Here is a 10,894-nt window from a genome sequence, read left to right as displayed (position 1 = left end):
AACCCACGGAACTACTTTTAGATAAGGTAAGAATTTTCTTCTTCTAATTTTATTTAGTTTTAATAATCTCTAAATATAATTAGAAAAGGTTAATTCGGCTCGATTCGTGTGGTCCGATATGGCCTCTCCTTGAACAAAAACTATGTGGTTCACATCTCCGTGTTTGATCTACAAACCGCACTTCTAGTGTTTGCATGTCTTTCCTTGTGATCAAAACAAACAAGCCTTGAAAAATCTATTTATTTACCACGTCCAAAATTACACGATACGACTCAACAACAAGACGTGGGTGGCGCTGGCGCAACGCGAAGTGCACAAAGAGAAGATCACTTTCCCTTTCTTCCACGGTGAGCAGTGACATGTTCATGTCCAGATCCAGAACCAGACCCATATCCCCAGCCTTGACCGTACCCAGAACCAAAACCTTGACCATCGCCTGAGCCTTGCCCATAACCTACACCAAAGCCTGTGCCAATGCCTTGCCCATAACCTACACCAAAGCCTGTGCCAATGCCTTGCCCGTAGTGGGAACCCGACCCGGACCCGCTGCCTTGCCCATAGCCAGCACCAACACCCCGTTCATAACCAAAACCAGATCCATATCCATATCCATAGCCCTCCCCGGAACCTTCACCAGAACTGGAACGCGTGTCTCGGCCGTACCCTGACCCAAAGCCAGAGCCTGAACCTGCACCAGATCCTTGACCTAGACCTGTACCCGAACCATAACCCTGCCCATAGCCCGACCCAGAACCAAAACCACCACGCCCATAACCTGAACCAGAACCTACGCCAATATTGCCCGACCCAGAACCAAAACCACCACGCCCATAACCTGAACCAGAACCTACGCCAATATTGCCCGACCCAGAACCAGAACCTTCGCCAATATTACCCGACCCAGAACCAGATCCCTCCCCAAAACCAGCCCCAGATCCTGAACCATAACCAGATCCAGATCCGGAGCCGCCTGCACCGAGGCCGACGCCAGCACCGAGGCCAATGCCCACGCCACTCAGGTCCTTCCTCGCAATGCGGCCGTCATGCGCCTGAACCGCCAAGGCGCAAAGCGCCAGCATCGTTGGCAGGATGAGGCCGTAGCAAGCCATCCTCTTTACTTGGTGAATGGACATCCCAAGGAGAAGCTGTGGAAGGGGGGGAGTGCTGCTATTGTTACGCAATTAAGAGATCATGGAGCGATTTCGATCTCTGAGCGAAGATCACAGGGCGAGCTTGCGGTGTATTTATAGTTGAGGAACTTCCTTCTAGGAGAAACTCTCTGTCACTTCTCTCTCTGTGTTTTGTTTTTTGCCATCTTCTTTTCCAACTTGAGGTGAGGAAATTTGGCTGCGCGTAGTTTGTTCTGATAAGTCTGGTTCTGAGTGAGAGAATATTCTCCCAGATCACTCATATGCTGCTGCGTCAGCCTTCAATAATCTCTCTCTCTCTCTCTCTCTCTCTCTCGAATGTGAAGCTAGCAACGAATTTTTTTTTTTTACGCAGAAAACTTGCAAATTGGTGCAGTATGTGCATGGCGTTTACTTGCATGCAAGGGCGAACGTGTGAAGTAAAGCACATGTTCGCCATGTTTGGCGTTGCTCCCCATGATGATCATTTTTGTCCTGTTGGCATGGCTCACGCTCTCATGCATGAGCACGTCATTATCATTCGATGCTTCAATGTGCAACACCTCTTTAGGCAGTACCTGCTAAGATCATTCGGCCTTGAGGCTTTCTAATCCCCCTCCAAACAGTTTCGTCTTCTTCTTCTTCGTCTTCTTCTTCTTCTGTGTGTTGTTCCTTTATTTGCATTGCAGGAAATTTAATGGGTATGCTTTTTTTATCTGAGATTCTGAAGGTAAATCTTTACACCGATTGTGCTGTGGTTGTACGTATTAAGAACCAGTGTTGCATAATGAACGCAAATCTCCTGGCAATTAAAATATTTGAGTAACTTTAGGAGAATTCAGTGATTCTGCACCAGTGTGAACGGAACAAAAAAGAATCGACGTATATAAATGAAGAAAATGTGCAGATATCTACGACGGTGAAGGTTACTTTTCAGGGACGTCTTATTCTGAATGCAGGTAACAATGAATCTTCACCATCATTTGCTTTTAAATGTTGGAAAAAATTGCGTTACACCAACGTTAGTTTCTCTACACGTTGGTGAATCGTCTTTTTCTTAATAAAGACCATTAAATTAATCAATTCCTGCACTTTTTTCTGCCGGTCAATTCCTTTTCATAACTTTAGTTATTTCTTCATAAATTCTAAGATGCAGTAGCGCATTTTGGAAGACTGGATGTTGATATTCCCTTTCATTGGCATATGATGCATCCATCATTCCATCTTTTTGAGCGCGGCTCTCATCTCATGATCATCGTCCCATCATCATCTGCAACCAAGAATGAAAAATTTCATCAACAGCTCAAACTCCTGCAGAAAGCAGAAGCTCCGCGATGCAGCACGTAAAAGAAAGCGGACCGCTGCATGCACGCAATCTAAGCCACATTAATGTATGTCTTCCACTTGTGCGCAGAAGAAAGTACGCGGCTCAACCACCCACTTGGCCATCGATTGCCTCGCTTTCGGCGGAGCTAGCAGTCTTTAACTGTACGTTTTCCAAATTGATTATATCTTAGTATGAGTCATTCACCATACAGTTTTATGCGGAGCCAAGAAGCAAACTACAAATTAATGTCTCATCGTAGGATTCGATTCCTCCAGCTTTTCAAGAAAGATCTGGACCAGGAGTTTAGAGAGGTTTGGCTCCTAGCTTGAAGAATTCATCAACTGGGTGCAGACTCGTAGGTCAAGTGCCAGTGGTGCTGGGCTCCGGTCCGGTTTGGTGCAGCAGAGGATCCAAAAAAAAAAAAAAAAAATTGGCTGAGAACATTGATCAGTCATGTCTGATGTGGGTCCTCTATGTAATTTTTTAAATCATTATAATATAATTTTGAATTATTTAAATGAAACTTTTGATGTGGCCTACATCAGTCCTGATGTTTGTGGCGCCAATGGTTTTGTGTTTGGGGTCTCAGATTTCAGAAGACATCCTGAATCAATTTTTATAATTCAAGTTCGTGAAGCCACAAATATATATATATATATATATAGATATAGGACTCCGGCCAGCTCGACCCAATGCCCACCCCTAACCATTAGCACCTGTGTGCCGATTGATTAAGGTACAAATTGAATCGATATCTGTGGCTCTATGGCCAAATTAGGGATATAAATGTGCCGGATTTGGTTTCAGTCAGATCTGATCGATATTCATTGTGCCATTAGAGGTGGATTCAGATTCAACTATGGATTCTGTGACTGAATCTAAATCTGATTCACTTAAGATCCAAATTAAGTTTACATCTTGTCGATGTTGGTGCAAGTCCAGATTTGGATTTGTACGTAAAACTGAAAGCATTGACTCGGATCATGTGTTTTCTTGCCAATGCAAATTCAGCTAATTAATCGGACGAATGCACCAGATTGACAGTCGTAATCAATTTATAGGTTGCTAATAAACTCTCCCATATTGACTTTGATGTGAATCATCTACACCATGGACTCTAAGGAGGCTGGACAGCAGATATTAAGTTACAAATATAGAAGTTAAACTGCTTTTTAAAGGATTCAAAATGCCCTTAAAGAAGAAGAGAGAAAGAGAAACAAGTGAGTTTCCTTGAATGAAACACATTGTTTTCTTTACAAGCGTTTGATTACTTAAGATTTGAAATCAATGGATCTAATGTGGATTTTATATGACATGTTTTTTGCTGATATGACAAAAGATCTATAGTAAAATCAATAGTTCATCCGACTGAATATCTTAAGTCAGACCTGAAATCTACATTTAACATTTTTTATCTTTTTCTTCTTTGTATTGAAAAAATATCAGATTTGAGATTGAAGTGGGCGGATCTAATCTTAAATCTACTGTCACCAAATCCTAAGGCTTTCAAATGCGTGGTTCTCTAACACCCCCTTAAGAAGTATTTTGAACTCTTAAAAAGACAAATTGATTTCTATATTGCAACCTAATTTCCACTATATAATTTCCTTGAAATTGATCGATTCACATGATCATCAACATGCTAACTACTTGTTTTTTTAATATATTTGTCTATATATTACATTTATTTATTTATCTAGGAGAATTGGTAAGGCTCGTGACATGAAGGAGGCGCCTGTGTTCACAATTTTTTTTTCTCATAATTTTTTTAACAGTGAAATAAGATTTTGAAGTAAATTTTTACAAAGTTAGAAAATGAAAAACAGAAAATATTGGTTAAAAATGATAAAGATATAATTTAGCAGCAAAAGGTAGTATAAAAAATGGAACTGTTTTTTATTTTTCAAATTACCGAACGAAACAGCGCCTTACCTTTAAAATGCGTTTTTAATTAAAAAAACCACAAAATAATAGCTCGTCCTACATTATATAAAAAAAGTACGCCTGAAACAAAAGAATATGATAAGTCTAAGCGGCTGCCAAAATTAAAATTTTAATAATAAAAAAATGGAAACATTTACAAGGGACCGCCTAAAATTTGGTCCAATGGCGAATAGGCACTCAAACTTTAATCTGCAACAAGTCTCTAACTCTTTCAGTAAACTCACAAACAACTAAAAACATTAAAATCCATAATTAATTTACAAATCCAATCCTTAAATTACATTTTCTAAGAAAAATATAAAAACACATAAAAATAGCCATCGCCCTTCACCGGCGACGGGCGTCGACTGTCGGTGGAGCCTCGGCGGACTTTGTTGGCCATGTCGATAGCTTGACTCTCCCTCATATCTTCAACATTTCCGCACTAACTCAAAAAGCCTCTGCAACGGGGATGCAGGTTTCAAATGAAAGATCACCCGAGAGAGAGAGAGAGGGATACTGCTACCATGCTCTAGAACCAGAAAAAGAGGAAGCAGAGGTTAAGAAAAAAGCTTCTGTCCTCTCTTCCTTTGGTATTAAGGAGGACGCTTTGGAGAAGGAGCTGCTTGGACTCACCGGAGGTTTAATTCTCATGGAGGGAGAAAGCAGGTATGACGAGGTTGGTTGAGGAGGACCTACCTCCCCAAAGAGAAGCCACGGCTGGGAGGGGATTCCCGGAGGTAAACTGAAGGCACCGAAATTGTCCATCTTGATGCTCGGAATGATCATCATTGTGATGAAGAAGGAGAACCCATTTTACATGTATAGTGGGATAATTCATAGCATAACGGACGAGAAGGCAGGCATTGGGATCAACTCATCACTTTGGAGTTGGAAGAGCTCGAGCGGAGGGAGAATGACCCTCCAACGATTAACCCCAAGTCCGCTGTTCTTGAAACAACGATGCGGCAAGGATCAGTGTTTTGGGGTTTATGCTTCAGTTTTGGGTTTCATGGTCCAATGTTGTTTGCTGAAGGCGGCCATGCTGTTGTTGTCTTTGGTCGATGCATATGAATTCGTTCCTCTTTATGTTGACAAAGTAGCAGAAGAATTGCAATCGAATCATGCATCGAGTGCTCTCTTCTATTGTGTAATTAACAGTGTTGGGTTGTAGAATTGAAGATTCAATTGCTTGTTATTTTGTTCTACAGATCGCTTTCGCGGTGCAGAAATGTTAAACCGTATTTTCGAGTGTCGACGGACGCTCAAGCCCTGTTAGGCCCCTCGCCGGCGACGCTGATTTTTATATTCTTTAAAACTTGATTTAATGGGTTAAATTTGTAAATTGATGATAGGTTTTATTTTATTTTTTATCAAGAGGGGCTGCTTGTGAGTTTCCTTGAAAAGTTGAGGATTTATTTGTTTGGAATCAAAGGTTGAGGGTCTATTTGTTATTAACCCAAATGTTAGGCGGCCTTTAGTAAATTATTCTAAAATTTATGAAAGGAAAACTAAACTAGGGGGTGGGGAAGAGAGGGTTCTCTCTCTGAGCGGCAGCCATCCCCCTGTCTGGCGATTGTACGCGCAATTGGACGTGCTGCAAGCCTGCGATTGCGAGAGCCCGACCTAGTGTGTGCCTTCGACCGGCGAAGGCGTCGAGGTTGGCCAAGCCTGACTGGTTCTCTCTCTCTCTCTCTCTGGCTGATTGATGGTTCTTTTCATTCATGATGCATCTTATTCAGTTTTCTCGACAACATTAGGGGATACCTAAGAACAAGTAGTGTATTCTTTTTTGCATATTTTTCCGGTTGTCGGGGCTTCTTGATTTTTTGACGATTGGGCTTATCAGCTAAGTTTCGGGTGACTGATTTTTGTGCTGTCTTGTATTTTCTGATTTTGAAACGTTTGATACTCTGCCGTCTAGGGGTCTTTGTTATCTTTCTTACTCTAGGGGGCGCTCTTAATCTCTGCTAAGTTGTGGCTGACACAGATTTGTTAGGGTTTCTTGGCATTTGTGATTCCGCCTTCTCATTTTTGGTGGGGTGTTTGTGTTTGATTTCACCGATGAGATACTAGAATGTTGAATAAGCCTTTGCCTTGTGTCACAGTTCTTTCAGATTTGATAGTGAGTTGTAACTGCGCTTTGAGACCCCATTTCAGTGTCTCTGTTGATTAACATTCGCCGGTCTACATTTTTCTTAGTTGCTAGCTCAACTGATCGTATTGCATGCAACGCAAGTTTCTATCGAAATGTTCTAATAGGTTAGCTCTTTAAGGGGCTATGAGTCTATGACTGTAAAGTGTAAACCCTGAGCGTGTGGTTGTGAAGTCCAATCTGCATGTGAAATGGTCAGCTATAGGGAGGAAGCATGTTTGTTCAAGCTCAGTGGTACTTTCGCTGGTACTACTGTGAAGTTCACAAGAATGCACCTTGAAAGCTTTTGTGAAGCTGTAATTGCTCATGCCCTCCATTGGAAAGAGAGGCGAGGCCAATATTGTTCGTGGCCATGGGTTTTTTCAATTTTTGGGATAGGTAGGTAGCTCTATGTGTGGAAAGTAGATATAGAAGAAAACACAAAAGAAGATGGGGCGTTGATTCCACCTGGCTAAAAGTGCTGTTCAAGTCATCATGATACAATCATATATCATCCATTTCAAACATATGCATGTTCAACATTATAAGCCAAAATGAACAAGCGTCTAATGAAAACCATGTTCTTGTTTGAACAATGAGATCTTCAATTGTTTCGCGGCCCTATGTGCAACTTTTTGGGATTAGAGTTTTAAATCTTGTCAGTAAATGTTGGTATTGATGTTGTCCTCTTGGCAGTTGCTCCTTCTGGTCCTTTGCCTTCTTGGTTATGCTTTCTTCTCTTTGACATGCTTGATTGACTATTCTCGACAGTGTTCAGTACCTGGCTTCTTGTTTTGTATATACCATAGAGAAAGTTGCCCTTGATGTTCTACATTGTTGTTTGATCCTCAGATTATTGTCTTTGGGCATCTTGTCAATCTCAGGCAATCATTGTCTCTTAATTTTGATGGATCTCATGCCTCTTTGCTGCTCAAGGCAATTTTTGAAAATTATGCGTTGATTTTGTTTGAGTTAGAAGCCAGGGCTAAAAAGTTTTTGGTTACATATTTATCCCCCAATCTTGCACCCAACAAAGAAATAAGAGCCAACCTGGTGTTAGTTTATTGATCAATTATCTGTTTGGATCTAAATATTGACTTGAGGTTGGTTTAACCTTGGTCATGACAGTTTACGTTCATGTTGAAGGTGGTAATTAATTGTTTAATATACTATCTTAGCCAGACAAAATTTGTTACCTTAATGATTTTAATGCTTCTTGTCTTTCAAAGGGTTTTGCATTAGCATCCCTGCGGTTCTGCAAAAAGATCTATCAAATATGACCTTGTTGTAGATGGGGCCTCTATTATAAGCCTGTTTAACTGATCATCTTCAAACTTTGCCAATGGTTAGGTAACCTCTAGGATTCTATCTAATATGACCCTATTGTAGATGGGGCCTCTGTTACTAGCCTGTTTAACTGATCATCTTCAAACTTTGCCAATGGTTAGGTAACCTCTAGGATTCTATCTAATATGACCTATTGTAGATGGGGCCTTTGTTAGTATAGTCACAAATAACGTCTCGGAGTTTTAAACGGCGAGGTTTTTCTTGGGTATAATACGGTGACCTTGAAAAAAAGGGAAAAATATGGTAAATTTTAAAAATTTTTAAAAACTAAAAATGGGAGAAAAATAAAATAAGTGAGAAACTCATAACACAAACATCAAAAGATAAGTAGATTTGCAACAAATAAAAAATAGAAAATGAAAAAAAATTGTTTGACACTAAAAAAACTGAAAAAAATGAAAAGACTGAAAAAACGTGTTTTTTGTTTTTAATGTTTTTTTTTTCAAAAACACGTTTTTTTAAGTTTTAAACGGCTAGTTAATTTATCGCGATTTTTTCCGCAATTTTTTTCGAAAAAAATGCTTTTCTGTGGCTATACTTACCAGCATGTTCAGCTTCAAACAACGGTTAGTCAACCTCTAGGTTCTAAAACTACAATTGTTGTATATGTCATTGGCTGGTTTTTTCAAGACTGCTTTAGTGAGGGCATAAATGTTGTTTTTTCCCTTTCGTAATTTCTGTCAAGGTAAGTCACTGCTCACTAGGTGTTGACTATAGAAGCTTTTTTTCAAGAATTAGCAAATGGGAAGGACAATTTGTATGTCAAGTAAGGCACGTATGTTCTGCAATATATGCTAGAAATGGTGACTAAATGCCCAAAAAAGTCTTCACTCATCTGGTAGGGGCAACTTGTGAAAGTTACTAAGCTCGTAGGGGCATAAGCATAACAAACTGAAAAGACAAAGTTGGGTGTAATCCCCTAGGGAGCAGGGGGAACCTTTGGGGGGCTTATCAACTGGAAGTTGATCAAAGTTCTGTTGATGATAGGGAGCTTTTTTTTTGGAATGTCCAAACAAGAAAAAAAAAGGAGACAAACTTGTTAATTACCACTACCAGTACATTACATGCTCGTCTTTGCCAGTCTGTCATTTCTTCTTTTGATATTTTCCAACTCAGTCAGACTGTGGCATAGACGTACATATAATTGCTTGGTTTTGTCTCAATGAAGTAAAGTGCAGCTTAATTAGGACGCTGTTGGTCATGAGTGTTATCGCCAGTTATATTTGGTTTCCTGGAATATGCCTTCTAGAGTAAGAGCTTTTGCAGATCAGGTTTCATTTGTCCAGACAGTTAAAAGGAGATATTTTGTTGTGTGTACATTATCACTCTGTTGTTGACATTGAACTCTTGCCGGTAGCTGTTTTCAATGACATTATATTTTTACTACAAGGAAATGCCTTGTTCCAAGGGAAAGCTGCAAAAGGCTGTATGATTCAAAGAATCCCAAACCCTCACAATCTGCCCCATCATCTTTTAACAATGTTCTCAGAAATTCACTTTCCTACTATCTTGTGAGGCTTGTTTCTTATTTGTAATTAAGATGTACTTTTGGTTTTAGGATATTGTAGGACTATTTTCTCTCAATAGGCCATACCTAGGGAGTTATGGCTGGTCGTTCAGTTCCACCACCAGGCATGATGCGTCATGGTCCATTTCCTGGGGGGTTAGGTCCAGTTGCTCATCGTCCATTGGAACAACCATCACCTCATCTTGAACTTCTAGAAAACAAGGTGGCTGTTCAAGCAGCAGAAATGGAGAGACTGGCTAGAGAAAATCAGAGGTTGGCAGCAACACATGTCACCTTGAGACAGGACCTTGTTGTTGTCCAAAAGGAGCTACAGAGATTAGACTTACATGCTGGTAGTGTAAAAGCAGAAAGGGAACACCAGATTAAGGGTATGTTGGATAAAATGATGAAAATGGAAGCAGATCTGCGGGAAGGGGAGGCCATAAAAGTTGAGCTGCAGCAGGCACACCGAGAAGCTCAAAGCTTGATTGGCTTGAGACAAGAGCTGAATACCAGAATTCAACAGATGACCCAGGAGTTACAGAGAATGCATGCTGATATCCAACAGATACCTACAATGCACAAAGAGTTAGAGGGATTGAGACAAGAGCATCAACGATTAAGGTATGAGTGTTAATGGATTCTGATCCTTCTTGTTGTCTATGCCTAGTAAGGAAATGCTCTTACTATTTTATTTAATTTTTTTCAATTTTTGGGGTTGAAGGTCCGCGTTTGAGTATGAAAAAAGTTTAAATATAGAGAAAGTAGAACAGATGCGTGCGATGGAGAAGAACCTGGTGTCCTTGGCAAGGGAAGCAGAAAAGTTGCGTGCTGATGTGTTGAATGCAGAGAAGAGGTCATATGGTAATGTTTGTGATGTTGTATTTTACCAGTCCCTCGTTGTGTTTCTTGGCATACTTCTCATGCTCACGTTTTCTATTTCCAATTTCAACTAATTGGAAGAAGCCACTCATGTCCTTGTGGTTCTATGTGTAGCGCCAAACATATATGGGGGCATCTACAGCGGCTCCGTTTCAGCATATGCACCCAACCAAGGCAGTGGATATGTAGATGGATATGGAAGACCTCAGGTGCACATGGGTGGTGGTGTGGGCGAGGGCATGAGTCCATACATGCCTACTGGTGGAAGTGGTGCTGGGGATGGCGCTGCATCTGTTGCTTCTGGTACTGTTAGTGGAAGTGGAGCTGCTGGCAATTGGACTGGACCTTATGATGCTGTCAGAGGAGCACCTGCATCAGCTCAGCCTCAGAGATGAATTTTTGCATCTTGAACTTGATGCATGAAGCCTAACCAACCATGTTTTCAGGATCATACATTACATCTGACTTCTGTGGTCGATGTATAAATGTATAACGCCGATGATGGCATTTGTTAAGGCGTGGATTTGTAGAATCTGATCGTAGTGTGTTGGTCTTCTTTGTTCCTCGTCCTTCGAAAGGATTTTGGCTTCCCAATGTCCCCTCTACAACTATACTGATTAGATAATGAAATCAATAGTTAGGAAACA

General features: G+C 40.6%; 2 protein-coding genes across 4 annotated transcripts; one reads left to right on the top strand and one right to left on the bottom strand.

The window, feature by feature from the left end:
• Positions 1-326: 326 nt before the first annotated feature.
• Positions 327-1,109, bottom strand: LOC116250398 (uncharacterized). Its single transcript, XM_031624025.1, has one exon. It carries the CDS (start codon positions 1,107-1,109, stop codon positions 327-329), a length of 783 nt encoding a protein of 260 aa, XP_031479885.1.
• Positions 1,110-5,891: 4,782 nt separating this feature from the next.
• LOC116251256 (protein FLX-like 4) lies at positions 5,892-10,894 on the top strand. Of its 3 annotated transcripts, none has more exons than XM_031625414.2 (4): positions 5,892-6,037; positions 9,417-9,989; positions 10,090-10,229; positions 10,362-10,894. In XM_031625414.2, the coding sequence occupies exons 2-4, from the start codon at positions 9,463-9,465 to the stop codon at positions 10,640-10,642; spliced, it is 948 nt and encodes a 315-aa protein (XP_031481274.1). In that variant the 5' UTR covers positions 5,892-6,037; positions 9,417-9,462; the 3' UTR covers positions 10,643-10,894. The 3 variants fall into 3 exon arrangements, with proteins under 3 accessions (XP_031481274.1, XP_031481273.1, XP_031481275.1); XM_031625413.2 differs by having other exon boundaries at positions 5,897-6,055; XM_031625415.2 differs by having other exon boundaries at positions 5,901-6,055; positions 9,427-9,989.

Source organism: Nymphaea colorata, chromosome 3 (assembly GCF_008831285.2).
Source record: "Nymphaea colorata isolate Beijing-Zhang1983 chromosome 3, ASM883128v2, whole genome shotgun sequence".
NCBI classification, from domain to species: domain Eukaryota; kingdom Viridiplantae; phylum Streptophyta; class Magnoliopsida; order Nymphaeales; family Nymphaeaceae; genus Nymphaea; species Nymphaea colorata.
This window is presented reverse-complemented; position numbering and strand designations above follow the sequence as displayed.

Coding starts and splice junctions, on each gene's coding strand:
- LOC116250398 (XM_031624025.1), bottom strand. CDS start 1,109: ATGGCTTGCTACGGCCTCATCCTGCCAACGATGCTGGCGCTTTGCGCC.
- LOC116251256 (XM_031625414.2), top strand. CDS start 9,463: ATGGCTGGTCGTTCAGTTCCACCACCAGGCATGATGCGTCATGGTCCA. Junction 9,990..10,089: donor CAAGAGCATCAACGATTAAG/GTATGAGTGTTA, acceptor TTGGGGTTGAAG/GTCCGCGTTTGAGTATGAAA. Junction 10,230..10,361: donor TGCAGAGAAGAGGTCATATG/GTAATGTTTGTG, acceptor TTCTATGTGTAG/CGCCAAACATATATGGGGGC.